The 21,171-nt window shown below is 44.4% G+C and overlaps 2 protein-coding genes across 5 annotated transcripts in view; one reads left to right on the top strand and one right to left on the bottom strand.

The window, feature by feature from the left end:
* Window positions 1-19,735, top strand: part of wnk4a (WNK lysine deficient protein kinase 4a) — a 76,410-nt gene extending 56,675 nt beyond the window's left edge. For 3 of the 4 annotated variants that reach the window (XM_036956077.1, XM_036956074.1, XM_036956076.1), the window contains 12 exons: window positions 2,803-2,960; window positions 3,136-3,215; window positions 4,463-4,598; window positions 7,205-7,321; window positions 8,275-8,448; window positions 11,798-11,852; window positions 12,066-12,209; window positions 13,876-14,735; window positions 14,832-14,928; window positions 16,126-16,975; window positions 17,161-17,467; window positions 17,707-19,735. In XM_036956077.1, coding sequence (XP_036811972.1) covers window positions 2,803-2,960; window positions 3,136-3,215; window positions 4,463-4,598; window positions 7,205-7,321; window positions 8,275-8,448; window positions 11,798-11,852; window positions 12,066-12,209; window positions 13,876-14,735; window positions 14,832-14,928; window positions 16,126-16,975; window positions 17,161-17,467; window positions 17,707-17,709 — 2,981 coding nt within the window. In that variant the 3' untranslated portion in view covers window positions 17,710-19,735. The remainder of the gene's footprint in view (window positions 1-2,802; window positions 2,961-3,135; window positions 3,216-4,462; window positions 4,599-7,204; window positions 7,322-8,274; window positions 8,449-11,797; window positions 11,853-12,065; window positions 12,210-13,875; window positions 14,736-14,831; window positions 14,929-16,125; window positions 16,976-17,160; window positions 17,468-17,706) is intronic. The other variant, XM_036956075.1, reaches the window with a different exon arrangement.
* Window positions 19,641-21,168, bottom strand: LOC110499259 (cytochrome c oxidase assembly factor 3 homolog, mitochondrial). Its single transcript, XM_021576278.2, has 2 exons — window positions 20,904-21,168; window positions 19,641-20,404 (listed from the first exon to the last, which is right to left on the bottom strand). The coding sequence occupies exons 1-2, from the start codon at window positions 21,100-21,102 to the stop codon at window positions 20,301-20,303; spliced, it is 303 nt and encodes a 100-aa protein (XP_021431953.2). The 5' UTR covers window positions 21,103-21,168; the 3' UTR covers window positions 19,641-20,300.
* Window positions 21,169-21,171: the final 3 nt, after the last annotated feature.

Raw genomic sequence — 21,171 nt, 5'->3', positions numbered from 1 at the left:
CTGTTGTTGTGCTGAATGGCCCTGACTAGGCCCTGAGAGAATGAAATGTGAGCCTGAGGATAACTTAATTATTCAGTCCTAGATGGTCTTTCCTCTCCAGTCGAGTGTGTGTGCGTGTGTGTGTGTGTGTGTGTGCGTGTGCACGTGCGTACGTGTGATTATCCTCAAATGTTTTCTAGTGACCAGCAGGAAGACTATTAAAACTCTCTTTGACTGCAGGTCTCAAATAATTCAGGTTAATCTAGTTTAAATATTGGAGCTGCATTCTTCCACATTTGTCATTGTGTACTCACCATGGTGTTAATCAATAGTGAATCCTCTGAGTCCTCTCCGTGTGTGCACACTACTCAAAAATGCTGGGTTAAAAACAACCCAATTTGGGTTATTTGGTAAACCAGCAGTGGGTAAATATTGGACAGAACACAGGCTGGGTTATTTTGACTCAGCCATTTGGGTTACGTGAATAACCCAACATGTTGGGTTGTTGGGATTGCCCAAACATGGGTTAATTTAACCATCAATTGGGTTTTTATTCACTTTCATTCTGGGTTGAATGTAATCCATAGGTTATTTTCAGGAGGCCTGGCCCATAAGTGGTGTGGCTTTCATGTTCTTTTTGGCCAGTCATGAGAGTATGAGTGTAAATGTAATTCCTGTTAATTATGTTAAGTTTGTACCCTGAACAAAAATATAAACACAACATGCAACAATTTCAAAGATTTTACTGAGTTACAGTTCATATAAGGAAATCAGTCAATTGAAATAAATAAATTAGGCCATAATCTATGGATTTCACATGACTTGGTCACAGATACCTTAAAAATGGCAGGGGCGTGGACCAGAAAAACAATCAGTATCTTGTGTGACCACTATTTGCCTCATTCAGTATGACACATCTCCTTTGCATAGAGTTGATCAGGCTGTTGGTTGGGTTGTAACCTGTGGAATGTTGTCCCACTCCTCTTCAATGGCTGTGCGCATTTGCTTGATATTGGCGGGAACTGGAACACGCTGTCGTGCACGTCGATCCAGAACATCCCAAACATGCTCAATGGGTGACATGTCTGGTGAGTATGCAGGCCATGGAAGAACTGGGACATTTTCATCTTCCAGGAATTGCGTACAGATTCTTGCGACATGGGGCTGTGCATAATAATGCTGAAGCATAAGGTGATGGCGGCAGATGAATGGAACGATAATGGGCCTCAGGATCTCGTCACACTATCTCTGTGCATTCAAATTGCAATTGATAAAATGCACAGCCCATATCCTAACCCCACCGCCAACATGGGGCATTCTGTTCATAACTTTGATTTCAGAAAACCACTCGCCCACACGACTCCATAAATGCTGTCTGCCATCTGCCAGGTACAGTTAAAACCGGGATTCATCTGTGAAGAGCAGCGTGCCAGTCGCCATCATAGGTGAGCATTTGTCTACTGAAGACAGTTACGACGCCGAACTGCAGTCAGGTCAAGACCCTGGTGTGAATGACGAGCACGCAGATGAGCTTCCCTGAGACGGTTTCTGACAGTTTTTGCAGAAATTCTTCTGTTGTGGAAACCCATAGTTTCAACAGCTGTCCGGACTCAGGTGAAGATGCCGGATGTGAAGGTCCTGGGCTGGTTACACGTGGTCTGAGGTTGTGAGGCCGGTTGGACGTACTGCCAAATTCTCTAAAACGACATTGGAGGTGGCTTATTGTGGAGAAATTAACATTACATTCTCTGGTAACAGCTCTGGGGACATTCCTGCAGTCAGCATGCCAATTGCACGCTCCCTCAAAACTTGAGACATCTGTGGCATTGTGTTGCGTGACAAAACTGCACACTTTAAAGTGGCCTTTGATTGTCCCCAGCACAAGGTGCCCCTGTGTAATGAGCATGCTGTTTAATCAGCTTCTTGATATGCCACACCTATCAGGTGCATGGATTATCTTGACAAAGAAGAAATGCTCACTAACAGGGATGACAACAAATTGGAGCACAACATTTGACAGAAATACGCTTTTTGTGCATCTGGAACATTTCTGGGATCTTTTATTTCAGCTCATGAAACATGGGACCAACATTTTACATATTGCATTTAAATTTTTGTTCAATGTAAAATCATTAAACATTATTATGTATATATTGTAACAAAGTGGTAACTATCCCAACACTGGGATATGCATAGGCTTTTGTGGAACTCATGCACTTATGTAAGCCTCATTAACACTACAAAAGTGCCAGTTGTTCAACCTTAAAGGGGCAATCAGCAGTTGCTACATCCATTTTTGGACTTAAATAATGACATGCACCCATTGATTCTTGAAGGATTTAACTTAGAAATGCCTCATGAGCTTAGTTCAACAGTCGTACTCCATCAGAACCCAAAATGTAAGCTTGTTTTGCTACAATGTTTGTAAACAAAGTAAATGTAAACAAACAATGGTTAAAACTTTTGATAACTTTAACTAGGACTGACCATCCATGATATCAAAAGTTTTAACCAGAATTTGAGAGTTGTTACATTTCTCCAGCCCCATCCCTCAGCATTTTACCCACAATCAACAACCCAACCTTTCTGTTTTAAAAGAGAACAATCCAAATAAGTGACCCTATGCCTGCAACCCAGCAGTTGGGTCATCCAAATAACCCAGCATTTTTTAGAGTGTGTATGCGTGCATGCGTCTGTATGTGTGTGTATGTGCTTGAATGAGTTATTTTGTGTGCGCGTGCGTGTGTGTGTGTCAGTGAGTAAAGGGGATGCGGTCGTGCCTGGTCAGTCACATGCTCATGTTTCATGTGTTTGTTGTAACAGCTGACTGTGAGACAGACGGCTATCTCAGCTCCTCTGGCCTCCAGGACCCCCTGGAGACAGCGGTCAGCCTCAAAGGGTCAACCCTCAACGGGACTGGGACTACCTCCCTCAATGGACACCCTCACCACCACCCCATCCCAGCCCTTCGCTTTCCCTCTGTGAGTGAACGGGACAAATAGTGAGCTAGTTATCCAAGTGTAAGAGTAGTCGAGAGGCTATGACTAGCAACTCTACCTCAACTGTCCCTGCTTATTTTTGAATTACCTTTATTCACTATGTTTCTGTGACTGTTGCCTTATGCTTAATTGTGCCCTCTCCTTTTCCCGTTTGTAGAGTATTGCAGTATTGGGTAATACGGAGCATGGACACTCTGGAGGACACCCTCCCAGCGGCTTCACCTCACCTGTGGACAGGTACTCTCCTCAGCCTCTTCCCTAGAATAAATACTTTGTCTATTTTTATTAGAAAGAGACATTCATCTCCTGCCATTCCCATCACCCCCAGACACACACACGTACACACACGCACATGCACACACTCGCTGAGAGGCACAGGGTCAGTCAGTGCTGCGTTCCTTGATCTGTTTTTGGATGTGCTTCCAACAGCAGTGGAATAGACAAACAGACCCCCAGTTGCCAAGTTCCTACTGGACCCTCTAACCTCTAGGCTTCCTATGCCTCTGTACACATCTGTGTGTCTGAATAGCAGACTGATCTGGGGGAAACAACAGCCTCTCCCCAGTATAGTGTTTGAAGCACAATGGACTTTGAGGTTTCTGTCTGTTTTACTTTAGTATCAGATGTTTCTGGCTAGGGGGTGATTGTGTGTGCGTGCGTGCGTGAATGCGTGCATGTGTGTGTGTTGTCATCTGGTGCCCATTCTGTCTAAGGTATTTTGTGTTCCAAAACATCTTCAGCATGCACTACTTATGATTCTATACATATCAATTAGAAAGATGATACTTTGGGAAAGTACAGTTAGTCACTAACTGTCACTAACTGCAAAAACACTACTTAAAAACTGAAACCCAACACCAACACATAAAACCAAACAAGTATGTCATATACAAGAAGAATGTAAACAAAAACATTTCCATTTCCCCATTACGTCCATCCTGAGTGGGTGAACAACCAGTTTTGTCCACCGTGAACTGAAGTTCCCCAAAAGTACTTCAGATTTTAGAGAATGGTTAGAAAGCTCAGTGGAACCTGCCAACCAGTAGAGTGTCTGTCTGTAAATCTTTGCTGAAGTAGTGGATGGAGGGAGGGATAAATCAGGGACCACGGCACTAAGCGACCCAGAGGACTGAATTTAAGCTTTTTAAAATGTACTGCATGTCCCAGGCTGTGCAACTTTCACTTTTTCATAATATAAATACTACACTGCTGAACAGAATATGTGGATTTGTTGTTCCTTTACTATGACTGTGTACTTGTTTTCTATAGGAGATTTGTCCCAACTGCTGTAGTAGTTAATATATCCTCACGTTGGGCTTCATTTGGCATATATATTTGGCATGTATAACAGTCTAGCTCTGTTTCTGACCTAAAACTTGACAGGTGGTTATTTCTATTTCCTCCTAATAGCATAGCATGTATTAACTCATAAATGTTACGGCGGTTATGACAGAAATTCACTAACACACCAATCATCTTCACAGCTACGCCTCCAACATGATCTCGGGTTTGAGTGACGGCTATGAGGGCCTATCAGAGAGGAGCGGCAAGACTGCTGCCAGGCGCACGGCTGGCAAGCTGTTCCGGAGAAGGGCCCGTTCAAGACTGCGCATCACTGGGGTAAAACAAATCAATCAATTAATCAATCAAGACTATTCTATACAAGTCCACCGTGAACTGAAGTGATTGTCAAGTCTAATTGTCAAGTCCACAGTTAGGGCCCATCCCAAATGGCACCCTATTCCCTATATAGTGGAGGAATAGGGTACCAATGGGGTGTCATTTGGATATGCATACTTTGCAGTGTTTAATAATTTAGCAGCGGCGTCCAATAAATTGTCGCCACCACTCAAAATAATATGATTACATTTCATTATTTTTGGGGGATATTCTGCCGAGACACGCTTTTAAGCATTTTATGCATTTCTTTTTCAATGATTCAGCCTATTTATTCAAAGCCCCTATGCTGCATCAGTTGATATAATATCTAGCTATCTAGGTATACAATATAATGTCAATATAATTACATTTTCATTCATTTTGGGGTAGAATGTCCTTTAAAAAGTAACCAGAAGTGACATTATCACAGTCGTTTTACAAAAAAAAACGTGGTTATTCAGTTTATGTTATCATCTTAGAGGTTATGCTGTTAGTACAGTATGCTCTTCCTCCACCTGCCATGTCTCTTGTGACCAGAACACCTGCGGAAGCAGAAACAAACATTTACATTTGAGTCATTTACCAGACACTCTTATCCATACATTTTTGTACTGGTCCCCTGTGAGAATCAAACCTACAACCCTGGTGATGCAAGCAGTAGGTACATATACAGTGGGGCAAACAAGTATTTAGTCAGCCACCAATTGTGCAAGTTCTACCACTTAAAAAGATGAGAGAGGCCTGTAATTTTCATCATAGGTACACTTCGACTATGACAGACAAAATGAGAAAAAAAATCCAGAAAATCACATTGTAGGATTTTTAATGAATTTATTTGCAAATTATGGTGGAAAATAAGTATTTGGTCAATAACAAAAGTTTATCTCAATACTTTGTTATATACCCTTTATTGGCAATGACAGAGGTCAAACGTTTTCTGTAAGTCTTCACAAGGTTTTCACACACTGTTGCTGGTATTTTGGCCCATTCCTCCATGCAGATCTCCTCTAGAGCAGTGATGTTTTGGGGCTGTTGCTGGGCAACACGGACTTTCAACTCCCTCCAAAGATTTTCTATGGGGTTGAGATCTGGACACTGGCTAGGCCACTCCAGGACCTTGAAATGCTTCTTTCGAAGCCACTCCTTCGTTGCCCGGGCGGTGTGTTTGGGATCATTGTCATGCTGAAAGACCCAGCCATGTTTCATCTTCAATGCCCTTGCTGATGGAAGGAGGTTTTCACTTAAAATCTCATAATACATGGCCCCATTCATTCTTTCCTTTACACGGATCAGTCGTCCTGGTCCCTTTGCAGAAAAACAGCCCCAAAGCATGATGTTTCCACCCCCATGCTTCACAGTAGGTATGGTGTTCTTTGGATGCAACTTTATTTTGGCTTCATCTGACCATATGACATTCTCCCAATCTTCTTCTGGATCATCCAAATGCTCTCTAGCAAACTTCAGACAGGCCTGGACATGTACTGGCTTAAGCAGGGTGACACGTCTGGCACTGCAGGATTTGAGTCCCTGGCGGCGTAGTGTGTTACTGATGGTAGGCTTTGTTACTTTGGTCCCAGCTCTCTGCAGGTCATTCACTAGGTCCCCCCTAGTGTGGTTCTGGGATTTTTGCTCACTATTCTTGTGATCATTTTGACCCCACGGGGTGAGATCTCGCATGGAGCCCCAGATCGAGGGAGATTATCAGTGGTCTTGTATGTCTTCCATTTCCTAATAATTGCTCCCACAGTTGATTTCTTCAAAGCAAGCTGATTACCTATTGCAGATTCAGTCTTCCCAGCCTGGTGCAGGTCTACAATTTTGTTTATCGTGTCCTTTGACAGCTCTTTGGTCTTGGCCATAGTGGAGTTTGTAGTGTGACTGTTTGAAGTTGTGGACAGGTGTCTTTTATACTGATAATAAGTTCAAACAGGTGCCATTAATACAGGTAACGAGTGGAGGACAGAGGAGCCTCTTAAAGAAGAAGTTACAGGTCTGTGAGAGCCAGAAATCTTGCTAGTTTGTAGGTGACCAAATAATTATTTTCCACCATAATTTGCAAATAAATTCATAAAAAATCCTACAATGTGATTTTCTGGATTTTTTCCTTCATTTTGTCCGTCATAGTTGAAGTGTACCTATGATGAAAATTACAGGCCTCTCTCATCTTTTTAAGTGGGAGAACTTGCACAATTGGTGGCTGACTAAATCGTTTTTTGCCCCACTGTATGCATACGCACGCACGCACACACACACACGCATGCACACACACACACACACACACACACACACACACACACACACACACACACACACACACACACACACACACACACATATGCACACACACACATATGCACACACACACACACACACACACACACACACACACACACACACACACACACACACACACACACACACACACACACACACACACACACACACACACACACACACACACACACACACTGAGAGTGCTTTATCTTTGTTCTACTGCTACCCCAGTGTCTTTATATTCTATGTAACATAAACAAACTAACACTGGTGGACGGTGTTTCTATGTGCAGCTCTCTGACAAAGACGACCGGGTGGTAGAGTGTCAGCTGCAGACTCACAATGACAAGATGGTTACCTTCAAGTTCGACCTGGACGGAGACAACCCAGAGGACATTGCAGCTGTCATGGTTTGTTGTCACCTCTAGGGTGTGAATAGCCTTAGGTCATTTAGGGATTTATTTAATGACAGCCCATACTATTATCTCCGTGTTAAAGACTCATTATGCTGAAGGAAGAGCCTATAAACGCAGGAGAAATGAAGCACTATCAGCTTATCTTATTGATACTCCTATCTACTTCTATCTCACACACCAGCACAGACTCTACGTCCCACTTCCAGTTAAAACACTCTTGTGTTTCTGTGTCATATAGATTTATCTTGGTTAGGGGGGTGTGAGGCAAGAAGATAAGCAGTTTACACACGTGCCATTTTAGTTTACATGTGTGTGTCTCATTTGATTTTGATTACGAACTTGGGGAGGTTCTGGCGTAGAGATACACAAAGTACGTAGGCATGATGAGGTAGTGGTATTTTCAGCTTCTGTTGGTGGTAGATTCCAGAACTTTGTGTTCACTGAGTGTTCTGTTTATTCCGATTCTGAATGAAACACAGTGAGCTTTTGTTTAGGCCAGTCTTGGCACAGAGCTGGTCAGGTCTCATAAATGCCCCTATTAGTGCAGCACACCAGCACTATACAAGCTGAATTAAGACATACTGACAGGAGAGCCAGCTCATTCACCACACCTCACCACACCTCACCACACCACACCCCACCACCCAACCCACAATTCACAGAATCTGCACAACATAGACTCAGACTGCTTCAACAAATTAGCATACTATGAAGGTTGGACAAGAAGCCACTTATGACTCAATACACAATACCTGAAGATGGAAGGACAGATGGATGGACGGAAGGATGGACAAAGAGACAGACAGGCATGCAGACAGGCAGGCAGGCAGGCAGGCAGGCAGACAAACAGACATATGTTATCAATGTGTTATTATTAGGTGATTAATGTCATAAAAATGTTGTTATTCATATGTTATTAATGTGTTAATTGCGTCTGTATTTTCCAGGTTCACAATGAGTTCATCCTGCCAGCGGAGAAGGAGGGGTTTATCCAACGCATAGGTGACATCATCAAGAGGGCAGAGGCTCTGATGAAGGAGCATAAGGTCCACGTGGGTGTCGGCCACGGAGCACCACGCCCACAACACCACAACGGGGTCAACTCACTATCCGCGTCCCAGGTAAGTACCACTACTAGTACCAGTACCAATACCAGAAATAGTAACAGTACCAATACCAGCTCTGGGTTCCCACATCATCAAAACCATTCACTGACTTTCAAATATTCACAGACTCTGTGTCATCATGGTATGTACTACTAGCTATGTGATTATATATTGAGGAGGAATTGTATGTGAATTGGGTGTGAATCCAATTGTGGAGGATCTTTTAATTTCCTTTTGCGGTCAATGCATAGGGAGCTATAGTGAGCTATAGGGAGCTTTAGGGAGATGTATGGAGCATTAGCAAGCTATAGGGAGCTTTACGGAGCTATGGGGATCTATGGGGAGCTATGGGGAGCTTTAAGGAGCCATAGTGAGCTATAGGGCGCTATAGGGAGCTTTAGGGAGAGATATGGAGCATTCGTGAGCGATAGGGAGCTTTAAGAAGCTTTGGGGAGCTATGGGGAGCTTTAGGGTGATATATGGAGCATTAGCGAGCTATAGGGAGCTTTAAGGTGATTTATGGAGCTATAGAGAGATTTATGGAGCTATAGGGAGCTCTAAGGAGCTATAGGGCGCTATGGGGATAAATATGGAGCATTTGGGATCATTAGGGAGCTATAGGTAGCTATGTGGAGCTTTAGGGAACTATGGGGAGCTTTGCAGAGCTATGGGGAGATTTGGGGAGCTATATGGAGCTTTAGTGAGCTATAGGGAGCTTTATGGAGCTATAGGAAGCTATATGGAGCTATAGGGAGTTATGGAGCTATAGGGAGCTATAGGGAGTTATGGAGCTATAGGGAGCTATAGGGAGTTATGGAGCTATAGGGAGTTATGGAGCTTTAGGGAGCTATAGGGTGCTATAGGGAGGTTTATTGAGCTATAGGGAGCTTTATGGAGTTATAGGGAGCTTTATGGAGTTATAGGGAGATTTATGGAGCTATAGGGAGCTTTATGGAGTTATAGGGAGCTTTATGGAGTTATAGAGAGCTTTATGGAGTTATATGGAGCTCTATGGAGTTATAGGGAGCTTTATGGAGTTATAGGGAGCTTTATGGAGCTATAGGGAGCTTTATGGATTTATAGAGAGCTTAATGGAGCTATAGGGAGCTTTATGGAGCTATAGGGAGCTTTATGGAGTTATAGGGAGCTTTATGGAGTTATAGGGAGCTTTATGGCGCTATAGGGAGCTTTATGGAGCTTTACGGAGCTATAGGGAGCTTTATGGAGTTTAGGGAGCTTTATGGCGCTATAGGGAGCTTTATGGAGCTATAGGGAGCTTTATGGCGCTATAGGGAGCTTTACGGAGCTATAGGGAGCTATAGTGAGCTATAGGGAGCTAAGGCTATGTAATAAAGTCATACAGTGAGGGGTCATTTGTATGGTATACATTACATTATTTTAAAAACAATGCCCCCAGCTGTGCTTATCCTGGGCAGGTCATAAATATAGTAGAAGAGTGTGTTTAGTTGGGGCCTAGTGGGGAAAATGCCTAAGACAGATGTGGGTTAAGGAGTAATGGAGAAGGTGTGCTCAGAAGAAAAGCAACTGGAGTAATACTGTAATCAGGACATGGTGGTACTAAAAAGCTCTTAAACCCCCTTATAAATCCTATGACGTCATTAGTGGAAGTGCACCACCATGCCTAGGGTGTGTACACTAAATCAAATCACATTTTATTTGTCACATGCTTCGTAAACAACAGGTATAGACTAACAGTGAAATGCTTACTTACCAAAAATGCAGAAAGAAAAATGTAAAAAGAATATAAAGATAAAAACACAAGGAATAAAATACACAATGAGTAACGATAACTTGGCTATATACACAGGGTACCAGTACTGAGTCGATGTGCAGGGGTACGAGGTCATTGAGGTAGATATGTACATATAGGTAGGGGTAAAGTGAATAGGTAACAGGATAGATAATAAGCAGTAGCAGCAGGGTATGTGATGAGTCAAAATAGTTAGTGCAATGCAGCTAATCCAGGTAGCTATTTGGTTAACTATTTAACTAACTATTTAACAGTCTTATGGCCTGGGGGGGTAGAAGCTGTTCAGGGTCCTGTTGGTTCCAGACTTGGTGCAATGGTACTGCTTGCCGTGCGGTAGCACAGAGAACAGTCTATGACTAGAGTCCAGCTCTAGATAATATAACTAGACCATTATTTAGGTTCAGGGTGGTTTGCTGAGAAAGGGTGTATCGGCCCTGGTCAAAAGTAGTGCACTATAATGGGAATATAGTGCCATTTGGGACGCACATGTACCTAGATAGGGGCAGCCAGGAGAGAAGAGTCTGTACTGCCAGGACATGTTCCTATCCTCAGAACACAACCAGCCTGCTGTGCTGAGCCTTCCAGTAAACGGATCTAGGAGAACAGTGAAGAACAATGTGTTGTTTCATGTGGGTCGGGAGGACCGGTAACTCCTCCTCCTCCTACATGCACACACACACACACACACACACACACACACACACACACACACACACACACACACACACACACACACACACACACACACACACACACACACACACACACATACATACACACATACATATACATACATACATACATACACACACACACACACACACACACACACACACACACACACACACACTACCCCCTAGGTACATAATTACCTCAGGCTGTCCTGGAAATCTCTCATTCCTGGCTCCGGACCAGGACTTGATTGAAAACAGGCTGCTAACCCGACCACATCTCTAACTAGGAACCCCTATGGTCTTATACGTTTCTGGGCTAATTGTGTCCCACGTAATCCCCGGGCCTCTTCCCCTTAAAAACATAGAAAATGAGTTCCGTCTGAGAGAATGTAACCACAACTCTAGAACTTGTCTGTCTCTGTCCTGATTGTGTACCACGGTTATGGTTTAGGTTAGAGGCATATCTGCATGTATTATTCTATTCTTAACAACATCTCAGATGGGTTCTGAGAAGTTATTTGTATATAGAAAACTCCTCATGGAGGACAAGAACCGAAGTGTACCTCTGGACATTTATGTCTTTGCCTAGTCGTTACTGCATGTTCGCGTGACCAGTCATTACACTGCAGTAATTCAAGGAAATAAAATAGAGCTGTGACTCTAGAGGGTTTGTTTCCTGTTTAGGAGGGTTTAGAGTTAGTTTTTCGTTCAGATTATGGTGGTAGAACACTAAATAGATGTTAATGGTTGCCTTAATGAGTCCTTATTAAAATGGATCGTATCATTAAAATTACCCTGGCTAAATGCAACTGACTTCTCAACAACAAACCCCTTGGGAAGACCAATGATAAATGCAGTGTATGAAGTAATACTGTATCATGAATATAATAACGGTGTATATCTGTGTCCTCTATTCCAGCCTAATCTTCACAGTCACATTCTGGAGCGGACACACTCTTCCTACTCTCTACCTGGTAAAATGTCTAAACCTTAATCTTCTGAACTTCCTTTTCTACTGCTTGGTCTTTGTTATATTTCTGGGCCTCACTTGGCCTATGTATGTTATATTGGGTTTGCATGGCAAATAGACCTGCATGTGTCTGTCTCTATAAGTTTCCTTAATTTTGTTGCCGGTGAACATGTCCATTTCAATGACTGAGACTGACTGTGTCTGTCTGTTCTCTCAGACTTCAGCATGGCTGGCCCCAGTGTAGGGGTATGTGACTCTCCCTCAGGGCCCACTGGTGGAGGAGACTTCTTCAGCCCAGCAGACATGACTTCACCTGCAGGGAGACCTCTATTACGCTCCCAGTCTTTCCAAAACGCCCCAGGTACTGTATTGTAAGGACCCACCTCTCCTCTTCTTCCTCCTCCCCATGGTCCCATGTGAAGAGGCATTGTTTACTCTTCACAGAGAGAAAACTGTTGTAAGCTGAGGTTACTTCACAAATGGCACCCTGTTACCTCCAAGGCACTACTACCAGAGCCTGGTCAAAAGTAGTGCACTATTATGGGAATAGGATGCCATTTGGGATGCAGACAGGGATTTGTTTGGAATTAGAACATCAATGGAGTGAGGAAGGACTTTTTTTTGACATTTGAAGAGTCTGAAATTGAAAACGTGTGTATTCATCACAAGTCTTTAGTTTAGTTGAGAACCCTACAGTGGAGACTAGCCAGAGATATTGATAACTCTTCAGGGACTTTTCAGGACGCCATAACATTCTTCATTCATTGATTTGACATTTAATTCAACAATGGCTCTACAGTTATGGACCAACACGACTCCCGACACTGAAGTAAACAAGCCACTAACATGTCAATGTGATGGAAATATACTGTAGGTTAGGCAACTATAAATGTGGCGGAGAGCCAAAAGGCATTGCGAAACCGGACTGTGCTGGGGCTGTGTCCAGCAGAGAATAGAGACAACTGGGGAGGGAGGGAGATATACTTCCTTCAGATGGCCACCAAGTCTTTAGCTAGTGGGGTTGGAGGGGCAGTTGTATGTTCTTTAATTGAAGTCAAATGCTTCCTTCTCTTGCGGTGGGAGTTTTGGAGGAGACTTTCTTGAAAAGTGTGTGTGTGTGTGTGTGTGTGCTGGCAAACAGATGTTGCAGAGAATCATACTGTAGTACAAGTTAGGCCAGAAAAGCTTATGCTTCACAGTGAGAGCATTCACATCTCAAAAAGAGGCTAAAAGCGCTCTTCAAGTGAAGTAATTACCCAAGAGGCCCTAGGGCACGGCCGGCGCCGCACCACTGAGGCACAGACCTGGGGTGTGAGGTGCAGGGATGGTTAGTCAGAGCCATGCAAATCTCCTGACAATACCAAGAAAGGGGTCTGAGGAGGGAGGGGTTTTATGACGGTGTTGGGCCCGGTTTGTGTTCTTCTCTGCCAAGATCAGGATGAGTCCCAAATGGCACTCTATTCCCAAAATAGTGTGTTACTTTGACAAGGGCAAATAGGGTGCCATTTGGGATGCATACATAACAGCGCATGCCCCTACATACAACCAACCGCTCCGGCTATCAGGGCCTTTATGCAATGAAATCATCATCCGAGCTCTCTTAAACAGGGATTTTGTTAGACAAAACCCTACCATGGAAACCATCTTTATACCGCACATGAGGAATTTATTTTCTAAATGTCTGATGTCACTTGGCAGTGGGGCGGAAGGAACGACAAGACAATCCAAAATCTGAGAGAGAGATGGAGCAATAATATAATTGACTCTTTTACAACCTAGGGGATTCTGCTAGTAAATGTCTCTCGAGACGTTGGCATAAGGGTTTGTGTGAGGACACTGTAAAGAACCCATTAAGGTTTTGTAAGGCGTTCCTTTTACATAAGTGGTGTTTCTGAGTTAGGTAATGTTATGTTGTTTTGTGTCTACCAATCAGTCACCACACATGAAGTTCCCTCTCAGGAAATAAAAGTTTTGAATGAAATAATAATAACTAACATGTATTGTTATGTTTTGTTTCTATGTTCCAGGTTCTCCTCACTACTACTACCACCACCCAGCCTCCATGTACTCCTCAGAGCCCCCCCAGCAGCAGCAACACCAGCAGTACTACCACATGCCCCCCTTCATGGGCCACACACACTTCCCCTTCCCCTACCCAGTGAACCCCGGTGCCCCCAAACCAGCGGGGTCCCATCCTTCCCTCACACGGGTCGCCAGCAACCCCACGTTCCCCTCCGTCCTCTCCCCAGCCCCAGGCTCCCCCGGCGGCCCCCACTCTGATGCTCCGAGCCCCTCTGAGTACAGTGGTGAGGGGAACCCCCTGACCCTCCCTCCTCACCCCCAGAACCCCAACATGTGGCCCTCCCACACACAGCCCCTCTTCTCCCTGGCCAACGTAATCTCCATGGCAATGAGCATGGCTCACTCCTTCATCCCTGCCAACAGCCTGGCTAACCAGGGGATGCCCTCTATAGCAGGCTTCCACCCCCAGCTAACCCACCCTCAGTCGGTCTACTCGTCCGTCTACTCCCCCCACTACCAGACTGCTCCAGTGGAGCTCCCTTACACCCAGGGTGGGACGCCTGGCCAAGGGCAGCAACACAGTGTCTACCAGGGCCCAGACACTCCACCACAGATGCAGAGGGATGGCTCAGTGTCTGTGTACTCACAAAATGGACACCCCGGCTGGCAGCATAATCACATATCTCCCCCCACGATGGGCTACAACAGCCCACAGATGGTATCACAGCAAGCAGCATCCAGCCCTCTATGCCATTTACAGAATAGTTCCCAGGGGTCCATGGTTCCTCAGGACCAGTCTGATGTGTCCAGCTGTGCGTCAGGGTCTGATCTGTCCCCTTCGTCCCCAGACAGCCCGGAGAGCACAGTAAGCTACCAACCAGCCCATACATGACTGTCTGACAGTGAGAAGTAATGCCATTCTGACAAGTATTGTCCCCCCTCCCCCTTCTCTTTTCCCAAGTTATCATCGTTCAGCTCAACCACACCAATGTCGAGACCTATGGTGCCTGAGATGAACGCCAGTGCTCCCAAGCCCAGACTATCCCCCAGTTACACAGGTAAGATTCACAGTGACTTTCCCCTCTCTACTTCTACACTAGCTGTATTCTGTATTGTACCGGCCCTTACCTAAGCTTACTGTTGATCAGTTGATGGTAGGAGATGGGTTGGGGAGGATGCTGGCAGACCTATGTTGCTTCTGTTAGCACACTAAACAAATGCAGAGTACACACTCCAGAAACACACACACATACAAAAACACACACACTCCAGACATACACAGACACTCAACGAGGCCTGTTTTATGTTGTATTTGGTCTAAATAAGGCCTGATGACTGTGTTAGGGCCAATTGGCTCTTCCTGTTGTTTTCAGTTCTGTTTTGTGTTTTATCCTGTCCACATCAGTGTTTGGTGACATTATCACCTATAAGCACTAGCAGTGCCTCGGGATCTGTTGCGTAACCACATGTCTGGATGGAATGTTCCATTGAATAAGGGACCAATAGGTAGGTGTGATAATACCCCGCCTACCAGTATTGACCAGTTAGAACCCACTGGGTACAGACGTCAATTCAACGTCTATTCCACATTGGTTGAACGTAATTTCATTGAAATTACGTGGAAACAACGTTGATTCAACCAGTGTGTAACCAGTGGGAAGCTTTGCCCAGCAGAAATGACCAATCAGAAGGCTTCCACGCTCGTTACAGGCCTCTCCTCCCACATCCTCCCCACCTGTCTGTGTTCACACCCCCACCCCAACCAGCTCCAGTACCCGAGCAACCCAACCCAGACCATTTCGCTCAACAGACTGACAGAACAGGCTCTGTTTTTGAGAAATCCCAGGGCCACATTCAGCAGAAAATAATTGTTTTCCAACCGTGTAGAGTAGTTACACCTAGTTAGTGCCAGACCTCCGCTAGCTCTTGCTTCCCACCCATTTATGGCACCATGAACACAACCAGATGTTGGCAGTAGATATGGCAGTTGGATTGCTTTTTCTGACAGAAAGTTATGAAACTAAGGCCAGGATTCTATCCGATCCCTGGTAGATCCACGTAACAGCACGCTTGACATTTAAAGTACATTTCAGATTGAGATGACATTATGCATTTGAATCAATTTGAAAGTACGAGTCAATGTCAATGGAAAATTATATCACTACTGGAACAGAATGTAAACACAAACTGCAGATTGTGAAAAATTATAATTATCACTGTGTTGATATTAATCATAAACCTCCTCCACCACACAGATCCCCCGCCTTCTGCCGTCACAGTGGGTCGTTTCCAGGTCACCCCTAGCATGGAGATCCCTGTGCCTGCTGCACCAGATGGACAAGGCTCTAACCCCACCAGGCCCAAGTCAGTGGGCAGCTCCTCCCCAGGTCGAACCAGGCCCAAGTCAGTGGGCAGTTCTACCCCTGGCCCCACCAGGCCCAAGTCAGTGGGCAGCTCCACCCCAGGCCCCACCAGGCCCAAGTCAGTGGGCAAATCCACCCCAGGCCCCACCAGGCCCAAGTCAGTGGGTAGCTCCACGACAGGCTCCACCAGGCCCAAGTCAGTGGGCAGCTCCACCCCAGGCCCCACCAGGCCCAAGTCAGTGGGCAGCTCCACCCCAGGCCCCACCAGGCCCAAGTCAGTGGGCAGCTCTACCACCTCAGAGAGCAGCACAGAGGAGCAGGGGCGGGCAGAAACCAGCCTGAACACCTCCCTCACTCTCTTCCCCCCAGACCGACACCTCCCTGTGGAGGAGGACCGGGAGGTCCAGGTAGGGTGGGCCGGGACCAAAGAGCAGCAGCAGGAAGAGGAGGAGGAAGAAGAGGGGGAAGAAGATGATGAGGAGAAGAAAGAGCAGCAGATAGTAAGAAGGAGAGTGTGTAGTCTCAGTCTGATGGGTACGTCTGCAGACAGCGGCCTGTCCGTCACGGTGGTGGATTCAGAGGGGCGTGGCCTGTGGGAGGGAGGTGCAGGGAGCCCTACCTACAACTCGGCCCTGCACCACTTGTGGCTGAGCTACAGCCGCAACTTCACGTACATGAGCAGTGACGACTCGGAGAGCGAGGACGAGGACATGCGGGAGGAGTTGCAGGTGATGAGGGAGAAGTGAGTGTTTCACCTTCAGCATCTCTCCAGTTATTTACCCATTATCCTTCCAGATTGATTTAGGGTTTGAATCCAAGTTTGATTACCTTGAACTCAACTTGCATCTCAACTATTCCAAATCACTTAAACAAGTCCTCAGAATTCTCACCTATCTGTTTCTCTGTCTCTCTTTCTCTCTCTCTCAGACACTTGGTGCAGGTGCAGAGTCTCCAGGCCACCCAGAAGAGGGAAATTGAGGAGCTGTATGAGAGGATGGGGAAGGTTCCCCCTGCGGGGATTGTCTCGCCTGCCGCCATGCTCTCCAGTCGCCAACGCCGTATCTCTAAGGAGAGGTGTTACCCCTCCACTTCCCGCAGAAACAGCCTGCAGCGCTTGGACATGCTCCCCCTACAAGGTATCATCAGGAGGAACTCTCTGGGTGGCAGCAGCAGCAGCAGCTCTCTGGAGAAGCCCTCTAAAGGGGTGACCTTTGCTTCCGATGTCAGTGGAATGGTTAGAGTTCTCTCATTATGTCTTAATTTACTGTACACAGAGCATGGCCACGATTTAATTAGAGGTGCGTTGTCGGTAGTGCAATGTGCTTGTCTACATCGCACCTCTGATTGAATCACGACCCATATCTTACATTTATTTTGCTGTCTAAAATCTAAGTTTATCTGGAAATCATAATGTGCAATGCACGATGCTCTAGACATTTAATCATTGCATCTCCTTGTCTCCTCTCTCACCAGTAAGAATCTTCAGCCATGCTTGCTGTAGACTAAGCCGACTACCTCATCTAAAATGTGACTGAAATAATCATGCCCATCCTGCTGGAGGAAAGAACTGACATCACCTCTAAACCCTTTATCTGGGCCCCCATTGGAGGAGACTAACCTAGATCCCCCAGAAACCAGGAAGCTCCTCTGCTGATCCAATAGTCACAGGGTTAATCATAGGTCACAGGTCCGTCAGAGGTCACTGAGCCCTCTGCTATGAAGGGGCAACAGAACCTTTGTCATCCTCTGTCAGTCACCCTCAAGAGAAGCTTGCCAGATTCAACGGTTCAGTGCAACATATCCGTTCTAGGACACCACCAGAACAGTGTTTAAAGTGAGATGGTCAAACGTTTCAAAATGTCCTCAGCTAATGCGTATAAAAGGCTCACAATAGTGCTAGCCCAAGTAGTGCACCATCATTCTTCATAGTATGCAATGCTAGTGAGAAACGTGTGATCATTGTACATAGTGCCTTAATGATCAGCTGTAGTCCTGCCTTGTAGCCACAGAGCAGTAAGGGTTGTTCCAACTACAATATTGGGATCATGGGATCGAGGCCGAGGCTATTGATCATTATTTTCCTGCTTATCTGACTGTCGCACACATTTTTATTGTGCGCAGTGGAGTGAGATGAAGCTCAGTAACTCTCGCTGTGTTTCAGATTATTCACTCTCCTCTTTGCACATTTGACTGTCTGTTTGCAATCTGTTGATGCTGACTGTAGCTCGCTACTGCCCTCTAGAGTCTGACTACGGAAGTCCAGATATGTTGTTATAGTTTTAGTAACTCATGCCTGTTTTCCAATGTACAATAGTGATGCAACAATATTTCTGATGAATTCAACAGCTTTATGAAGGACGACTGTTGTCAATGTGTAGAAAGATGTGAACATAGATGTTAAAAGATGTTAGGCAGTACCTTATATACATTATAGTGAGCATTTATCAATAAAATGCAACACTATGACAAGTAGCTTTCCGAACAACCATATACAGTACTATAGGTAGACCAACAACACTGAAATCATTTAGGTGCCAGTCTTTCCAGAATATTTCAGAATTTAACCTTTTTATGAAATATAAAAAGGTTATACAGTAAGAAGCTAGGCACAATACAGCTCTATAAATGACAAATACCCAAGACTAAAACTACTTAAAAAAACAAAACAAATCAAGTTAAATGATTGCCAAATCATCCACATCGATTAAAAAAAAAAGGCAATTTATGGTTGATGATTTAACTCTGACTTTTTAGCCGAGACTATATTTTCTCCCCAAATAATCAAACATAGGTCTAGACTACTGGTTCTCAGCATGATTGTAAATGTGTGAATATTAAATAATGCATTTGTAAATTACTTTTACAAATGAATCAACGACATTTTGGCAAGCTACTTTTCTTGTGCAAACACATTGACAATGATAAACCTTGCTGCAATGCGCAATAAACCAGGCACCCTATGCACTTTAGTCAATTCTACTTTAGTAGTAACTCACCACACTTTTTGGTAAAGCAAGTAGCATATTTATATGCACAAGTGGGGAAGAGTACAACTACCCTAACAAATGAATTAAACTGTGAGCCCATATTAGTGATTGCCTTAAATACACATATGGAATTATATTGCAATGAGACTCTTAAGATTCATATTTAAAGAAAGAAAAAGTGAATGCATGTATGATTGTTGGTTGATTGTGATGCTTTAACATACAAAGCTGCTGTCCTGCCATGCCCAATCTGTGCCTTTTCCTTGCGATGTCTTATTTTATATTTTTACTCTGTAGCTTTGGTGGCTACAACATACTCTAACTCATATTTTGACATAAATACAGTTGAAATAATGATAGTGTTCCTCTCAGCTGCCGTACTACTGTGTCAATATCAGTGTATGAAACATTACACTGACCTTGCTATAAGATGTCATTTATTGTTGTGAAAAAAACAAATACAATATAAAGAAATGTACAACTCAATCCTTTATCAACATAAATATATTTCAATATAAATGTGTTTCTTTGTCTCAGTTGAGCTGTTCTAATTCTAATCCCACCCATTTCAAGGCCACTGTAGAATTAACATTACTGATATAGGTTGAATTAGTTCTATAGTTTGGGAGAAATCATTTGATGCTGATTTGAAGGGAATACAAATCATTTTACACAAGTGCCTACTCGTTGGGAAGAAAAGGAAGGAGAATAGGGTCATGTTCATTGGGGCACTTAACAGAAACCATTTAAATAAATGTTGCCATTCGCTTGGTGCCTAATGAACAAGACCCAGGATCCTGAAATTGTAAGGGGGTAATCGGGGATAATAGATAATTATTTCTACAGACAAGCATGTTTAATCACCATGAAGACACTTAAGTCAGCAACACAACCACATAAAAGTCTATATACCAGGGCAAAACAGGGTCCGATGCTGCCTTGACAGTGGCTAGCAGTGGAATAAGATGTAGCACCAACATTTGTCAGCATTAGTCCCTTCCAGTGCAAGTAGGCCTACAGGGGATAGGATCAGTGGCACACCACACAGTCGATCTGAGCTCAGTCCATCTGATCATTAAGTCAGTTGGCGCCTGTCTTTACCCCCCCCATCCTCGCGACCTTGGCCTCCTCATCCAGCTCATCCATAATCTTCTCCTGTTTCACTGAGTAAAACGTGTAGCCATCTAGGAGGAGCAAAGTCAAGGCAAATGTGCTGACAGAGGCAAGGTGTGTGCTGGGTATGAAGCTATAGTCGAGCTTAGCTACATAAACACAAGGATGAACGTTTTCATCATCATCAACATACATTTATGGCAGACATGTTTTACACTCATCACCAACTTTCACTGTAGCAACTTGTAATAAAGTGGCATGTTGAGAGAGCTACTTAGCTAACTGTAGTTAGATCCTTGCTTGGCTACTAGCTAACGTTACATTGTTATCCAATTAGCTAACTTGCTACAGTACATGGCTGTTATGCAAACACATGTCATGCGGTTCTTCACCACTACAGCGTGAATTTCATAACCTATCTACAATGACTTACAGCTTCAAGGACAAACATGAATTATGTCTGGTTTACTTTAACTGCTAATAGTTATGGCAACGCTATATCATGCCGTTTAAGGCAAATTAGCTCATGTTACGCAGTTCACCTTTAGTGACTGAGTTTGGCAAGGATACAAATACCCATTACAATGGCTCCGATAGCAAGTCCTGTTGCAATATTACGGCCCCTGAGTTGCTGCGATTTCTTCTTCCATTGCGCGAGCTCCACTTGTCTGATAAAGTAGAACTCGTCCCTGGTAAGATCCTCCTTGTTTGGATCTATCCTCTTTGCAAAAGGGACTTCGGGATCCACTGTCGGTTTCTGGTCAGCCATTTTTGCGACAGCCTGACCTGCTTGTGCAACACTATAATAGCTCCCCCAGACATTTCCGGTTTCGACGCG

This window comes from Oncorhynchus mykiss, chromosome 20 (genome assembly GCF_013265735.2).
Source record: "Oncorhynchus mykiss isolate Arlee chromosome 20, USDA_OmykA_1.1, whole genome shotgun sequence".
Lineage (NCBI taxonomy): Eukaryota > Metazoa > Chordata > Actinopteri > Salmoniformes > Salmonidae > Oncorhynchus > Oncorhynchus mykiss.
Note: the sequence above shows the minus strand (reverse complement) of the source record. Positions and strands in the feature narration are given on the sequence as shown.

What these genes read in the sequence shown, in the direction of transcription:
- LOC110499259 (XM_021576278.2), bottom strand. Translation starts at nt 21,102, where the DNA reads ATGGCTGACCAGAAACCGACAGTGGATCCCGAAGTCCCTTTTGCAAAG. An exon ending in AGCCATTGTAATGGGTATTT is followed by an intron (nt 20,405 to 20,903) that starts GTATCCTTGCCA and finishes TGCTCCTCCTAG; the next exon opens with ATGGCTACACGTTTTACTCA.